General features: G+C 38.6%; 1 protein-coding gene across 4 annotated transcripts in view; it reads left to right on the top strand.

Annotated features, from left to right (window-relative positions):
* The window catches only part of LOC130644973 (39S ribosomal protein L43, mitochondrial-like), a 35,694-nt gene that overhangs the window by 8,738 nt on the left and 9,053 nt on the right, over positions 1-17,903 (top strand). The window contains exons 1-2 of one of the 4 annotated variants that reach the window (XM_057450790.1): positions 9,526-9,647; positions 10,223-10,436. In XM_057450790.1, coding sequence (XP_057306773.1) covers positions 10,231-10,436 — 206 coding nt within the window. In that variant the 5' untranslated portion in view covers positions 9,526-9,647; positions 10,223-10,230. Of the gene's footprint in view, positions 1-9,525; positions 9,785-10,222; positions 10,437-17,903 lie in introns of those variants that run through there. The other 3 variants (XM_057450792.1, XM_057450791.1, XM_057450789.1) reach the window with 3 other exon arrangements.

Raw genomic sequence — 17,903 nt, 5'->3', positions numbered from 1 at the left:
GACACAAGTTACAATCTTCAATTAGATAAGCCAAGCAAGAGCCTTAGAGGTGTTTTACTCCTATTTCAGGACCCTGCAGTGGTCAAAACCTATGCTGGTAACAATGAGAAATTCTACAATTCGAAGATAACATCGGTCAGTGTCACGATAGAGGGCGAGCCTAATCAGCTTTTTTCCCATTCGATGGTTCCTCGGGATCACCTAGAGCAAATCGTTGAAATGTTTGAAATGTCAATTTTTCACGGAAAGATACGCCCTCTTTATCGACTTTCGATCAAGCCCCGACCACAGCCTACACGGTAGCGGAAGGCCCTTGAAAAGGCTTAGCGATGGTATTACGCTTCATATGACCAAATAAGCTGACGGAACTGGGGATATACGATGCTATGTGTAGTTGTTGATGGACGGGCAGCTTAACATTCTGGATGGGCGTTTCCATAGTGTTGAATATTAAGAACATCAAAATTTGTTTTTGTAGGTCTTGGATTTACAAAATAAATGGCAAGTCTCGCGATTATAGGGAGGGGCGATAATAATGCGATCGCATTTTCAGGCTCAAACTATTTGTTCAGTAAACTATCGGGTCATGGGGAGGCCGAGAGGAAACGCCATGACGAGGCGGTTGAAAAGCTTCAAGCTGCACAATCTCAATGGATCGTGACAGACAGGCAAAGATCGACTGGTACAATAAAAGACGTGAGGAACAACGTGCTGCGGGGCAGAGTCTCAAAGAGCTCGATGAAGGTATGCGACAATACTTTATTGCAACGATTGAGAAGGCTCCGAAATTATCTGATTTTTACACGCCGAGCAAAAGACAACAAGACGGTGAACTCACGTTCATTCTCGGGTCCCTAGCTCTCCTCGGGTTCGTAGCCAATAAGTGGGCGTAATCGTTTTTGACATTTTTTTGACGTTTTTTAAACATGTCAAAACATGTCGTTACTCAAGAAGAAGCGGAAAAATTAAGCAAAATATACTATCAACCAGAACATTTATGGACTGGACGTCAGGCTATGACTCTACTCTCCAAGCAGAGTGATCTTTCCAAAAAGAAAGTCATACATTGGCTAACTCGGCAAATTGCTTGGCTCCGACATATCAAGGGTCCAAAAAAGATCAATTACCCACATTTCACCATTACAAAGCCGAACGAAATGCTTCAATTCGAACTACTCTATATGCCACATGACAAGCTGTATGAAAATACATACAAATATATACTCACAGGCATTGACGCGGCATCTCGCTACAGAGTGGCAAGACCACTTAGAACCAAGAAAGCTAGTGAAGTCGCCGACATGCTCAAAGACATCTACGAAGCAGGACCTCTCCGATATCCGAGTATCTTCCAATGTGACAACGGCAGTGAGTTCAAGTCGGACGTGACGAGGCTGCTTGAAAGCAAAAATGTCGAGATCAAGCGGGCAACCACCAAATACCATCATACCTTCACGGCGTTTGACGAGTCCTACAACAAAGTACTAGCGGAAAGGCTCTTTAAACCTCAAGATGCACAGGAGCTTGCATCTGACGAAACCAGTACCACATGGGTGAAACATTTGTACACTATCGTGAAAAGCATGAACAACACCAAAACGAGCATGATCGGTATGAAACCTTCAAAAGCAATTAGGCTCGATGACGTACCACTCGCGAAAAGCGAGGAATACCCCGAGGCAAACCCGTTACCAGAAGACGGCTTATATTTGTACCTCTTTCAACCCGGCGAAGAGCATGGTGATGCTCGGAGAAGGGCTACGGATTCCTGGTATAGCAAAGAGACGTATAGACTGGACCGTGTAGTGACTGGTACACGTCTCCTGTACTATTTGGCAGATGGACCTGATAGAAACTTTGTGGGAGAAGAATTAATGCTAGTACCCGAGGATGTAGAATTACCCCCTGACCATGGGAAAGAATGGTAATATTTCTCGATTTTTGTGTGTTCATAACACACAAAACATATTATGACATATCGATATCATACAACCCTTCAAGTAGCTCACGCGTGGCGTCATCTGGTAAACTAAAATGATTTCACAATGAATTAGCTACACCGAGATTATCATCCCTGAACCTATTCCATGTATGTACGGCATTTGGATCATCACATATTGGATTTCTCTCGATCATATCTGGATACATATCCCGTAGGGTACGAAGCTGATCGTTTAGAGATCTGCGCTGACAACGAATAATGTAATAAGGGTGTTGGCCTTTTTTCCCACATTCATTAGGATAGTTTTTGTCAATAATACATATCACATTATCATAGGGATGATAACCATTAGGAACATACCGATCACGAATTTCCGCAATCTTTAATGCCCGTAGGTCGAGCTGGTTTTCTCTCTCCTGGAGATCATCGTTGAGTATGGCCAGGGCTTGACGATATTCTTCTATTTCATTTTGTAATTTTTTGATACCCTTCATCGCAAGCCATTTCATAATCTCAAGAGCCCTTGGTTTTCTAGATCTATGCGCAATCTCCAATGCATCATCCAGGGTCACGAAAGCATCGTCTCCGGTTACTACCTTGGACCATGCGTTAGACGCATTAGGGACATGAATATGAAAAAATACATGGTGTTCCTCTGATACCTTACCCTCTCCAGTGCATCCCTTAGCTCTTCATCAAGAGCCTCCGGTTGAGATTCCAAATGTGGTATCCTGTCCATTTCTTTATGACAATTTTCCAATTGCCTTTCTAATGTTCTTATATATGACATTTATTCTAGAACACTCCAGGCCCTAGGATGCTCAAGCCTAATATACAAACAGGCATGTTTGGATCTCCTGAGTTGATTTTTGATTGGATTCCAGTCGTTAATTATGTTGGTTTCTTCATCAATCAATTTGAGGTCCGATCTCTCGTGCGGGTACCACAAGAGCAACTACTTCTTTTGCCGACGGAGATTTTTAGGCAAAGCTGTAAATGATTGTGTGAGAAGCCAAAGGCTGTGCCGACGATGTCTCCCAGATATTGCGAGCTCAAGTAAGGGTTGCCTTCGTTTGTCGAGAGATTCATCCGAAATTATATCATCAACGATAAAGAGCGTGCCTTCACCTGCCAGCAGAGACGACATTTTCTCAATCCATTCTAATAACTGGTCCTTTGGCTCGATCAAGAACACATAATCATCTTTCCAAAGCGATGGTTTTTCCAGATAAGTTCTATTGAACCGCAAGGTGGGGCACAAAACTACTATATTATGGCAGTGTCCTCTGTACTCATTCTCTGGAGATCTAGTACTATTTGAGTTTTACCACATGAGGTGGGTCCGGTGAAAATCGCTGTGTGCGGCTGTAGTATAATATCCAAGGTCATTTATTCTTCATGTATACCCACGGGTATACACGAAACTTGTGGTTGCTTACTTAGGTTGTGGAACGATGGAAGCGGGTATCCATCCCTTGCTTACGGCAAATTCGCCGCGTCCTCGTCCTGCTGTATAATATGCTACCATTTTCATCACATCGCTGGTATCCAACTTAGTCGAAGGACTCGAGATCCCAAGGAACTTCTTCCCAACCATAGCATATGCAAATGTGAAGCCAAGATCCACAATTGTCTCATAGATCATATAAATAATGTCTTTCTGTTGAGGTGTAACATTTGAACTCATTGTTTATATTATACCCTATCGCATGTAAAAAAATCAATATCGTGGTTCGTGGTAGGTTTTTGCTGAACCGCTGGTGCAGGCTGCTGAGTACCCGTGGGTCTCTTACGGAAAAAATAGTAGGCACCTCCCACACAGGCGAGTATAGCAACGAGACCTTCAGCGCCATAGATATATCCACTGCTTGACTGTACAGAACTGGTTTTTACTGGAGGTTGTACAACACCCTCTTGTTGTTTAAGATCTTCCTTCCTCTTCTTCATCAGTGCTGCTAGCTTGTGACCCTGTGGGACTCGACCAGGATGCTTTACTGGTTTTGTAGTAACTCTCTCTTCTTGTTCGTTGCTCATTTTTTATAACTCGTTGGAGTTATAAAATCACTACCCTCTAGCTTAATCTTCATAACATACAAGGCCTACTCTTGATGGCCTTTAAACCGATTCTACCATCGACCATAACCCTATTCATATGTTTAGTTGCCACTAAATCATATGCTTGTGGTGGGAAGCGATCTCCCGGTGTCAGGATTTTTATACCACGTGCACAGTCCCCGTAAACGGCTGTAATTGTATACCTGCAGGCTGTTCTTCCGCCTGTGAGTAACTTGTTTACCCGTTCAACCAACTCACGATTACCTATGTATATCTTAGATAGGCTGTTTCCCATTCTTTTCTTTCTCTTCATCAACCTGCTCTTCACCACTCTTGGACGTTGAGAGCTGGGTGTGATTAATCGTATGGGCAGCTACCAACTGAGGAACGAGAAATTTCTGGACTATCGAGAGTTACAACATAGCTTATAGCTTTGGTATAAAGGCTGATAGCATGGGTACTGAGAGCCAAGGCAGTCTTCTGCCCCTTCTCATAGAGTTCCTTTTCAACAAAATCAGCATGAATTTTCTCGACTATTTCATCTGATGCCTTATCGATGAAGGTATCTGTGCATTTTCTAGGTAAAAATTGAGGCTTGGATTTGCGAGCATCTTTGAGAATCTGACGTTTATCTATAGGTTGCTCAGGCGCTTCTGGAGTATTGGCAACATCGTCGAATATTTCAGATAATGAAGACATAGTATTTACTATATGTTTGTATCGATAGAGGAAGGCAAGTATCAATATATATGGAAGAATTATCGCAATCAATAGCAATGCCTCCATTTTATTTCTTCAACCGATAATGACCCCGGGCAAGCGTTGTTATTTGATCCGCCTGAACGATCCGTTTGTCATCAGCTCTATTTAACGCGATCTTTGTGACTTCTTGCGTGTATATATTGTGACCTTTGTTATTAATACAACGCCAAGTTTTGTTAACATCAATACCTTCCTTCAGACATTGCTCATAATCACCAAACGTTATACATTTTTTAGTCACGGCCCTCTTCACCCCTTTGGCCTTACGATCTCCGCCCTCTTTCGTGAGGCTCTTGTAGGCATAAGCCTTTGGGCTCAATGTGATGAAATGTGTTATAATTTTGCCACCGAGCTCATCTTTCATTAATCCCACCACTTTCTTGTTCTTCCCTATTGGCAGGGGTCTGTTGTCATCCTTGTTATAAGCACTCGTATCGAAGCGTGTTTCTACATCATCGACAATATCCCGATAGAAGTCCTCCGTTCTGATGTGATAAATGAAGCTATCCGTATCCATATAGCACAGTTGTATTTTACTACCATATTTTGGCTGCATATAATCATAGTGGAACTCATACATGACGGTTTTTGAAAGATCCAAGATAGCTTGACCAATATACACGGGCTTATTCATTTTGATTCCCGTCCTACCCATCTCAATACCCATAAGATTCTTACCAAAATATTGGACGTTCTTAAAGTTTGCTTGCATGGTCAGCTTCATATATGCGGCTTCACTGGTGACTAGCTTTATATTGCGATGGTTCCTGATATTCTCCATAGTTTTTCCAAAGACCAATAGGGTCATCAGCTTGTAAAAGTCCTTCTCAAAATCCTTCTTGGCGGCAGTTCTCAGCCTCGTGTTATGGTCTATGTATGGTGCAAGCCATGCACTATGAATGAATTGAATAGCGCGGTGGACCTTCCTAAGCTCGAGCCCGTGTTTCAGGGCTTGATGAAGAGCCCCGATGTGTACCACATATCTCCGTTTATGCTCGAGATTTGGTATGAGCTTCTCAACTATATGAATCATCCTACGCTCCGGCAGGAAAGGAAGCTCGTTGTGTTTGTCGTGGAGCTCCTTCGGGTAATCAACATCTACCTCCAGGAGGTACCCATGCTTATTGTCAGATATCAGCTTCTCGATTTTCTTTTCATTGATAATCTCAATATTCGACACCCATTTGAAACCATGAGTGGGGAGGGGTTGCTGCATTGCTATCGGTAAGGTATCAAGATATCGGTAAGCAACAGAACGTCCGTCACTAAATACGCATCGTGGTAATCACCCATGGTAGTCTCTGGGCCCTTTGGAATAATAGCATTCCATACCTTCTGGGCATGAGCATAATCATGATCGCTTATACCCTTCATATTTAAATTGCTATAGAAGGCCTCCTTCGATGGAAGCTCAGTCTCCTCGAATCGTTTGAAGCTATCCATGTATTCGTATGGGTATATGCCTTTCCTAAGCATGAGCCGGAATAACTCATCATCGCTAAAGTAGTAGCTCATGGCTGGTGTATTGGCCTTAACTCGATCCTTATCTAACTGCTTCGAGGTATTTGATTCACACCTGCTGCACCAAAAGCTTGCTATATACTCATCATCGATGCTTAAGAATCCCATGCATGTATCAGCGCACTGCTGGCATTTCATGCTTGTCGTGTTCGTACCAATAAGATTAGATACCAATTTCTCCAATGAGGATGCCATAAACCGACAGCTGTCTATAAATCTTATTTCGATCTTTTTGTAAAATTCACCATCGCCATATCCCATGCCTGCAATGGGTACAATGATTTTCACATTGAAGCTGATGTACTTCTCGGTATTTTCGGCGATACAACCTATATCCTGAGTATCATATTTTTCGCCCAGCTCGCGAATAAACAAGTGAGCGTCGTACCCTGATAGGTTGTGGAATATTACATGTACATGGTTTTGTATCCTGTATTTCAGATTGCATTTATTGTGAGCCGGACCCCTGTATAACCCTATGTAATGACAATGATCCCTAACCTTGCGATTTTCATCGTTGATTGGCTTCATGCAAATGTGACATGTTTCAGCAGCATCGTGCTCCCTCTTCTGCTCCTCCGTTAATGGCAACATGGGCTTCTGTGGGAAGGTAGCGTAGAGCCGCTTTACCTCATCTTCCAGGTGGTTGACAAATTGGTTTACACATTCCTCGCCCCTGCATACTGTTATAGGGTCCGGCACTTCTCCATATGCGAAAGTGGAGTATGTGGCCCATCCGCATGGTACATGCTTATTCAACGTCTTGGTCTTAGTATCCCGAGCATTTTGCTTCATCGGTATCAGCAAGCTTTCAAAGTCCGCATAGATTACGAACGGAACCATAAATTGCTGCTGACCATCTTGATAGTAGAGCCACTTTTCCTTTTCACTTGGCATCGTGATCTTGACCGCTTCATTGTCCTTGCAGTAGGTATAGTGGTTATCCCGAGATTCTACTGTCTGAAATCCCTGTAAGCAACTCATACAAAAGTGTATTTTGCCGTGGTTTTTTGATATTTCACTTCCTAATAATCTCGAAATATTTTTGATGCTTACGTAATGGTTCCTCTTTTCATCGGTAAGCAATAGCAGGCAAATCTTCTTCTCTCTTTCATTAAATTTTGATCGCCGCAAAATATTAAAACTCTTCCCTGTTGTATACAGAACGTTCACGGCAATGTCGGGATTGTTTCTTTCAAATTTGATAATATCTTTGATGGATGTTGGAAACTCTATATTCTGCCAGTTGTATCGATCCGCATAAGGCCTCAGCTTGCTGATTCTTTGATGGTTTGTACCTATCTCTTTGTGATGCAAGGCGGCTACTATAGCCCATTTAAAGCACTCCGCATCATCATTGATAGAATTTATGATCGCTTTTATCATCGCTATCCATGAAGGTGTTTTAATATATGAGCCTCGCGTTAGCTTCAGCTTATGAAAATCAACATCTAAATGCTGAATGCGACCTATGCTAAACCCAGGTTTGGGTAATGCAGGATTTTCTACATGTGTTCTGATTTGTACAAAAATCATATCCATCACTTCATCCATAATGGTGCCTTGAAATACTACTGTCATATTGCTGTGAAAGTCTACTTCGATAAACTCGTTGGTACCATCGATTGGCTTCCCCCATAAAATCCACAGGGAGCACTGGATTTTCGCAGAGCCCATTTCTTCCACTTGGTTTTCGATGAGTTTTTTCACATGTGATCGAACCATGTCCAAGTACCCATTAATATCTGTTTTATCAACACCGGCTATGCGATAACTTTTAAATGTTTTGTGTAATGAATGTTTGTGTTCCTGAGGCGTAAAATCATCTTGGTTTGGTTCCTCTGAAGCATGATCTTCCCTCGCTTCTTCCTCGACTTCACCAACCAGTGTCTTCTTAACACCATATAATGAAAGTATTTATTTCGAGTTTTTATCGATTTAAATGTTTCCTGCACTGGTTTCTTGATACTCTCTGGTACATGTGATAGTAGCCACTCTGACCACTCCCTTATTTTACTATTGACTACTGGACGAGTTCTCTTCAGCTCCTGGCGTTCAAACTCATTCATTTCCTCAAATGTGAGTACATGTGGCTCTATCTTACTCCTAATGGGACGAGTCTTTGCCATCTCTTGCCTTTCAAAAATATCCATCACGTCTGGTGTGATTGGGGTAGGAGTGGGTTCTAATAAAGCAACGAGGTCTGTTTTGCGTAGCCTGTAGTATCCATGTAAACCTCGCGCCTTAGCAATGACTCTCAATTCTTTAACAGTCTTATCCATTTATTATACAATTTTTTAATTCCAACCAACAATTTTCTGGCACGGTCATGATAATTTTTACTCATATTCTGTATAATAGCATATATATTGTATACGCTGTTGCGCATGCGTCATATATATTATTATATGTTGGTTATTGGTATATGATATCATTTAATATTATTTTGTGTTAGTTATTGGCATATGATATCATTTCATATTATTTTGTGTTAGTTATTGGCAGATGACTTAGGGAATTTCCCTTGATGTGCGTGCGCTGTGCCAGAACGAACATTTCTCTATCTCTTATGTACACAAAAAAAGGAATTTGCCTGCACTGTTGAAATGACCAGCAGTACACGGGATCTTTCCCCGATCGGGTGAGTGCCCCCTGATTGAGTAAACCTCGATCGAGTGAGATCGAGTGAGTCGGCACTGGCGGCAATTTTTCACGACCACCCGATTGAGTGAGTCATAACTGGCGGTAAATTTTTAACTAAAATACATAAACAAACGGAAGGTGCTTGGGAGAGACTTAGTTCTTACCTAGCACCTAGTCAGCTTAAGCTCTAGAGACAGCTAACTAGCTATGTTAAAGATATCAATATTTCTCTACTATACTTTGTGTCAGATATGATAAAAAATATGCACATTTTTCTCTATATAGCTTGCTATACTGGCTTCTTACTAAACTAATTCCAGGCACATGTCTATAAGACAACTAAAATGAGCTTCAGAGGCACAACATGTGCAACCTAGACTGAAAATATGCACCATGTAGTCATTCCAACACAAGAAATCATCAATATCATTGGAACGGCAAGGTGAATTTTTTTTTAATCGGTGAAACGGCGCAAAATAAGTTTATGACTTAATGTAAGCAAAAATTATATCGCACTTTTGGCTAGCGGCTTGCCCGTTTAAAAAGCAATTTTAAGCAAGAAAAATACTCACCCGATTCAGGTAAGTCTCTTCCGATCGGGTGGTTGCGCACTCACTCGATCGGGTGATTTAACCCCGATCGATTTACCCCGACAGTCACCCGATCGGGGAAAGATCCGGTACTGACTAGGCCAGTTTTTGGACACAGTAAAACCTAGCCGTATGTATGTATTAAACGTATTAGCTATACATTTATAGGATTTTTATACAGTTTGTAGAAGTCGAATTTTTAAAATAAAATGTTTAAATATGAAGACTCAGATAAATCGTATTCAACCATTGTCAATTAGCTAGCTAACTGGTAACTTCATTGGATGAGAAGTTTAGCTAGCTAGCTATATAGCTTACCAGCTAAACTTCTCATCAATTTCAATTTACAGTCTAAAATTTTCATTTTTCTCTTTGACTTCCACAGTTGTTCTAAGATTGGACATCTACATCCATAGATTGGGCAGTTCAGTCTTAAGACTGGCCACCCATTTGTCACTGTCAGAAGATTGGCCTGGCCAGTCTTGAGACGGGGCCCGTTCCAAGATTGGGGAACAAATCCACTAACTATAGGTTTTTGTGATTTCCTGGCGAGCTAGCCACTTTAAATATTTGTTATTGTTATTATTATTATTATTATTTACATGCGAAGCTAAACCCTGAGCTTTTTGTGCGGAAAACGAGGAGGGATTATTTAACTTAGGTATAGCGGAGCTAGCTAACTCTAATACCATATGTTTCTTTTTTGTAGGTTGTAATATGAGAGGTCCTGCACCAAAGCTGTGTCGTCTGATTCCTGGTTTAAAATTAGGAGTAAAGGGAAGGGCACGGACGATAGCAGTACCACATAAACAACCATCCAATGATACGTTTGAATTGCACTGGAAGTTTGGTCGATATATATGTCAACTAAAGCGCTTAACATTTAACTTCTGTTCAAAAGGTGGCAGTAGTAGGGGTCTACGGTAAGTTTATTTATGTAACTAACAAAGAGGCTCTATAGCTACAATTTCGCTGTAATAAAGAGATAAATTCCATTCATGCCACTGTGGAGGCGTTTAAACCCACGTTTCATGATGTACGCCTCTTCCATGGATCCATCTTTAAATAGCGTAGTTATAGAGATGGGGGTACGAGGACAGTTTGGTAAACAAAACTTCCCCATCTCACCCCACACCCCATCTCTATATCTACTTGTACACACAATTGTAACAATTGTTGTTTGCAAGCGCTCTGGAATGCAATGTCAACTGATGATGGTAAGGAGCCGAGCAGGCTCAGGAAGTCATCGCGGAGCGATGAGTGAGGCTCCTTTCCAGCTCGCAGTTGGTAGAGACGAAGTCTCGAAGGGCACCAGAGCAAAATGTAAAATCATCTGGTTGCATATATTACATACACATCATTTAACAAACCAATTTTACCACCAAATGGGATGTTTCTTTTTGCGATGGTATTTGTCGGTTACATCTGATGTCTAAATAACCATAGCTATGATGTCATTGAATTTGAAATATGATTCTTTTAAACTATATTAAATAAATAGGATATTTTATAATGTAAACATGTTTACTTTTAACGTTTTTCTGTTTTTCAAGCTTATTTTAATAGTTTGTTGTGGAAATGTTAAACGTTTTAATAATTATTTTAACCTGTTTTTGCACTGATGATATTAGATGGATAGATGTGCATATTTTACATGGCTAGCCTCACAAATATCGAGGGATATACCCTGTCTATTATTTCCAGGAGGGGGCATGGCGTAGATGGAGAGTCCTAGATTATTTAATGCTCATTTTGAGCTACGCAGACCCAATTAGAGCCCGCGCTCTACTAGACAACTCCCGGCAACATCCAACGGCCCACACAGTGTGCCATCTTCCCAATTTCCCTCACATGGCTTGGGTTAACCCGGGGCTATGGTAACATTCACTCGCCCATGTTGAATCGCCGTCAAGAGGAATCGAACCCCGGTCTCCCGCACAGAGTACGAGAGCTATAACCACTAATCTACGGCGCCACAATTTCATGTATTTTGATGTATTTTCATGTATATTGTGATTTACCGAGAATGATGTGAACTTACATAATAAATATGAACCACAAGTAGTTATTTAGAGAAAAGTGAAGTGCTTTATATGAAGTTTAGATATGTTATAAGTTGTCTCATGGCTCGCGGGTCATGGGACCATGGGGCTAGTGAGGAAGGTGTGCTGCCTACACATCCAATCACTTAGTGCCGCTATATGTCGTAGTTCTGTTATGTATGTGTTATTGGGTGCCTGGCGTGGCATTAGGTTGCCCCTAAACCACATAAAGTTTAAAAATCGAAGGTACGGGGTAGAGCTCAGAGCCGGTTGAACTTAATTCACTGGGGTGGAGTGCCAGTCATACTCTCAGAAGAAAAAATTGAATTAAAAATGGCCTGCACCATGAAGTTGCGTGCAATAAGATCATGATACTTCATGGTGCAGGTCATTCTCCCACGGAGTTTTGTTTATTTTTCAATCAAATGGTGTCCATATGCATAACTGTTTTTGCCATCTTCTAGGATATATCTCTTGTCATCAAAACTACTTAATGATATCTTGTTGATCTCATAACTTCCTAACATAATGATTTTGACTTCTTATGGTTCTCATTTTATGGCATAATTGTTTGTTTTCAAATAATACATTTCTATAGTCTTCATGTTTGATTATGTTTTTTATTTTGTTCTTTTTAACACCTTTGGCAGTTTTACCACATTTTTCATCATCCTTATTATAGCTATACACTTTGGATTTCAATCCTATAAATTCAACTATTGGAACACCTGCTGACTCATCTTTCATTTTAACCAATAATCTTCTTATTTGATGTATTATAGAATTGTGATGTTTCAGGGTAGTCACTATTGTTAAATTTATCTTTATCATTCCAGAAATCCATCTAGTAGTTTTGCATTATTTTTGTATTTCTTTTTTTATATAATTGTAGTGGAAATCGTACATTAAAGGGATCCCAAGTACTTTCACAAGTTGGACTCATCTGAAAGATTTGCATGAGAAATGCTAAAAGATATATTTACTTTTTGTTAAAACTTCATGTAACTCCAGATATAGCTTTTAAAATATTTATTTTTCTTGTCGCTTGACTGCCATTTTGGTTATCTTCGACCTTCTTCTTTGTTAAAAATTTTTATTCTAGCTCCAGTCTTTTTTTAGTGGCACGTGACCCTGTTACGTATTATTTTAGTAGCGCTTTAATTATTACCGACTGAATAGCTACCTTCGAGCGGCAAAGTGAAACGAAAAGATATATTTTGGAAGGCAAATAAAAGTAACAAAATATCAAGGTGTGACTATAAGCCCATAAAAAGTTATGGAAAAAGTTGAAGAGAAAAGGGAAGGGGGCTGCATCACCCCTCCCCCTCCAGCCTGAATAGGATTAAGGGCGGTTACAACCTTTGTAATTTGAGACGCACTCTACATTTGCCGGAGGTAATATATAGAGGTGACATATTTTCAAAACATGTACCTTCGAGTCTGCAATTTTTTGACGTGGTAAAATCGCACATAAAAAGTCCCTAGGCCTTGTGCAATTAGACGTGTAAAATATAGCTTAAGATATAACAACGGAAAAAAGTACCGTAATTCCTCTTTTTAGCCCCCTTCCTTTATTTAGCCCCATTCTAATAAGCCCCCCCTCCAGCGACTCAAAAAGTTATTTAGCCCCCTCTTCCCCCCCAAAAAAAAATAAATAAATAAAAAAGTAAAAGTAGTCAAAGAAATTCGGTATTATTCGTTGATTTAACGTCAGATACAACAATATCCATATGCTGCAGCTATAATTCTGTCTCCCCCAAGTTTTGTTTGCAAAATATCTATGGTACTTTTTTTTACAACGGGCTGTGTATGTTCCAGGCACTACAAGTCCATCTTCCAATTTTCTGTGACTGGTTGGAAGGTTGGATAGAAGACGTAGAACTTCTTTTGTTACATGAAGATGATGATAAAACAGATAAAGTTAACATTATGTATTAATTTGAATAAAAGATATTGTGTTTAAAATTCTATTATTTATTTAGCCCCCTCCCTTTATTTAGCCCCCCTTCTATTAAGCCCCCCGTCTAAAATCTCCAGAATTTAATAGGCCCCCCGGGGGCTAAAAAGAGGAATTACGGTATTTGTTTTTCCACAGCAGTTCAGTTGCCTCCTACGGCAATGCACGAACAATAAACTCTTAGCAAAAAAACAGTTAGTTCAATTGCATCATTTAAAATAGTTTGTCACCAATGTAGTTTGATTAAATTTTTGCAGAAAACGCTAAAATATATTTAATAAAATGTCGTTTTTTCTGCGTTGAACTTTAATATTTAATCAATTAACTATTAACTAAGAATATGAAAACAAACTTTAATTAGACAGTAATTTCTGGCTTTCTCTGTATCATGGGATGAATTAAAGTAGTATTCTTTTCTATTAATTTTTTATTATTTTTTAATAAAAAATATATCCATCTACTGAGTAACTTAGGCAACCTCGCCCCTAAGGATTGTTGAGAACAAGGTTGGCAATACTCACTTGAGCATTATACCCTGTCTAGGTCGACAGGCTATAGATCAGTAATTTTTACAACCTGTTTGTTGAAATAAATTCTTTTAAATTTGAAATAAAGAAATCATGCACACACCTGCTAATATATTATTTTTTTGTTTTATTGAAAAATGGGAATGTATAGCCTGTGTTTTAGCCTTTAATGGGTCAAGGCTACATGCTGAATCATTGGTCGAACTTACGCATTTACGTTTTCTATGTGTATTATGGAATTTAAAGTGCGTGAGTCAGATCACGAAATAAACACATAAAAAAAACATGACTTCAAATTTTGATTCGGATTCTGTTGGTCTGTGTCTATTCATTTTGTTTCTTATGCTTTTTTTAAGGTACCAACTATTTGCAGTAGCTAGATCCAATTAGCTACTGCTTATTATTATTTTTTCAAGGTTTTATAGCTAGCTACTAGCTAGCTATCTAGTGTTGTTTTTTTTTGTCTTCTATAACCTTTTTATTTTTGTAACATTTGTTTTATGTATGTTCTAAAATGTTAAGATAAATTTATTGTCACATTTTCAGTCACGTACAGATCTTATAACGCACCAGTTTTAGGATTTTCTGTTAGGAATGAAGATTTTGAAGGCTAGCTAGCTAGAGCCTTACTTATTACTAATCTGTATGGTGTAAAGAGCTTTTTATCCTACCCAACATTTATTTTTATGTTGATACTGTAGCCATTTAGCTAGCTCCTATCTTTGGCTAAAAAGTGAGAGTAAAAAAATGCGGTTTGGCTACTGTAATATTCTTAAGCAATAATTCTTATGCTAAATGCAATTAGCTAGGTAGCTACATCTTTTCTTATTTTCCTGAAAACTTTTTCTGCAAATAAAATGGCTGAGAAATTGTTTTAGCTGAACAGGATGTTCCTGTGTTTTTATTTAAAGCGAAGTTGCAATGAAGTTTTTTTGGAAAATGGTTTTACGCCTCTATACGCCTGTTCAGCTCTGTTTAACTGTACTAAGTGCTTAGCCCAGTCTGCTTTTTTGGTAAAGGCTGTTACGCCTATGGGCATGTGCAACACGGTTTACCTGTACTAAGGTCAGCCCACTGTGACAATTTTTAATCAAGCCTGTACGGATGTGCAACAGTGTTTCCCTGACTAACCGCTCAGCCCTGTGTCTGCGAGAAAGTTTTTTTTAAAAAGGTATTATCCATATACACTGTGCAACACGGTTTAACTATACTAAACGCTCAGCCCGGTGTCACAATTAATTTCTTAACTTTCACAAAAACTCATTCTGCAAAATAAAATAATATTGACCGATTGATTTTGCTATGACAGGGTAACAACGGTTTGTAAACTCTACTCTTATTTCACCTATTGTTGTGGGAAATTTATTTTTTGAAAAATATGTTACGTTCGCAGCACTATAATGGTGCATGCACTTCACATGATTTACAACATACTGTATACCTGTACTAAAGCGCTCCACCTGACCGTGTGGCACAGTTTACGGCTCTTATTAAGAGCTTCACATAGTGTTCATCGTGCTGGCTCACTCCCCCGTATGTTAGTGGGTTAGGGCTAGGTTTTATGGTAAGAAAATCAGCAGGAGTAAGTCTGTCGTAAGTTAAATTCCTAACTAAGGGGCTGATTACATGGAGAATTTAAGCCTGGGCTAAAATTTCAACTTGGCTCGAGCTAACTAACCGGGCTAGGATTTTCGCCCTGGGGCCGGAAATGTCATATAATTGCAAAATCATTTTTAACCAGGGTTGAAAACAACATATTGGTTTCTAATATAATTGACAACTTTTGAATGTAGATCATATTCTGATTCTATTGTGTATGTTAACATTTTGAATTTCTTTTTCTCATACTTTCTGGTTTTCCTTATTGATGGTAAAACTTCTTCCGTAACCCATTTTTTGAATTCTTTTGCTTTCTCCATCCTTGATCTAATAATAAGGCTATATAATCCTGATCTATTTATGTAAATCATATGTCCATTTTTTTCAGGGTACTGCCACAGACCCCCTAGATTTGAGGTCATTTAGTGTGGTTTTATCTTCTGGTTCAACATGATCCCTTATAGCCTTTCAATTATTTATATATTCCAATATATTGGCAATTTGAACCAAACAGTGTCATTAACATTTAATTTCACATCTTCATAAATAAATATATCTCCCATAATAATAATTACTAATAATATTATTTTCTTAAGTATAATCTTTTAAATACCACCAATCGGTTTATTGTATCTAATTAAAAATATGTAACATCTGCATTCACTGCATAATGCCCAATAGATAAAGTTTCCACCGATTGTTATATAATACAGTTTTACATCATTAGATAGCCTACCACATTGATTACAATAACTGTAAATACAATAGTCTTCCATACAACTATAGATTATTATTTCTTTCTTTTTTCATACCAATAAATACCACCACCAACCATACTCATACTAGCAACAATAAATCCTAATTCCCTATTCAGATGGTTTATAGAAGTCTGATGATTTAGGTTCAGACTTCTATAAACCATAAGATATCTTTACTAGGTTTTTTGATAACTACCTTTGGCTCTTCTGGTTCTTCATTTAAATGTGGTTTGTGTTGTAAAACTGGTATTTTCTTTTTTTTTGGCTATACACAATATATCCACCTATTAACAATATGCCTGCACCAACAACCACATACTGGTAATTATTTGTTTTGTTTTGTATTTCAACATGGTGTTCTTCTTGCTTAGTTATATTATCATTGAGTCTTTTTAGTTCTTCTTTTTTACGACGATTATGTTCAACAAGCTTTTTTACCCTGTTCAACTCATAGGGAATTCTTCTGTTTTGTTACTCCTCCGCTACTGTTGCTACTTCTGTTGTTGGTTCCACTATTTGCTGCTCTTCCAATATTACTACTATTAGCGCTAGAATTTTTTACATAATGTCTACCTGTAATCATGGCTACACTAACTGGCGCTAGCATTGCACCAAATTGATAGTACATATCACAAGTGAATCTCTGTGAAGCATTAAGAAATGGATCATTCTCTAGATCATCATTTAGTTCATTTTTATTTTCCATAACTAAAGCCATACATGCTATATTAGAAGATAAACCAATTAATGATTTTCCTAATGATTTAGTCATCTGGCCGCTTAATTCGCTCTCATATCTTGTTGACATATTATTGATCTCATCAGCGTCCATCTCCATTATTTGTTGTTCAGTGTATTCTTTACCTAGATGTTGTTTAGAATTACCCGGTAGCACATAATTAATCAGTCTATTCCTTTTTTCAGGATCCACTTCTTCAATTAATGGCTATTCTATCTTTTTCTTTCTTCTACCATTTCTTTTAGGTTTTATTCCTTTGGCAACATTCTGTTCTAAATTAGTTAGTTGATCAAGTATCTTAGAATCCATTACTATATTTATAAGATAGAAAATCTTACGCAACAAAATGAAGTTAACGTATTCAATCATTATATTTTTAATTAACAAAATTATAACTAGCGTATAACTAGTGTATCAACAAATTTTAGCAGGATTTTAACAAATAATAACTAGTTGGCTGGTAACCCTTCAGTATAAGTTTAGAATATGGCAGATTTTGCGGAAGTGTTTTCAATCTATCTCGTTCATTCTTATCTGGCACGACATCATTCTCTCTTAAACAATCTTCAAAACTATCTCTATCTTTGGTGAAGAACAAGCAAAGCCATTTAACTTGTTTTCTAACGTCTTTTGAAACCGAATTATGCTTTTGTGTTAATACCCATAGGGAGTGATTTCTATGTCTACCAGAAAATGCAAGTTCTTATAGTGCATCACGTTTTTTATTTATTTCACCTTCAGCAGAACAATCATCAATTATAAATAGTG

Source organism: Hydractinia symbiolongicarpus, chromosome 5, assembly GCF_029227915.1.
Source record: "Hydractinia symbiolongicarpus strain clone_291-10 chromosome 5, HSymV2.1, whole genome shotgun sequence".
Classification (NCBI taxonomy): domain Eukaryota; kingdom Metazoa; phylum Cnidaria; class Hydrozoa; order Anthoathecata; family Hydractiniidae; genus Hydractinia; species Hydractinia symbiolongicarpus.
Note: the sequence above shows the minus strand (reverse complement) of the source record. Positions and strands in the feature narration are given on the sequence as shown.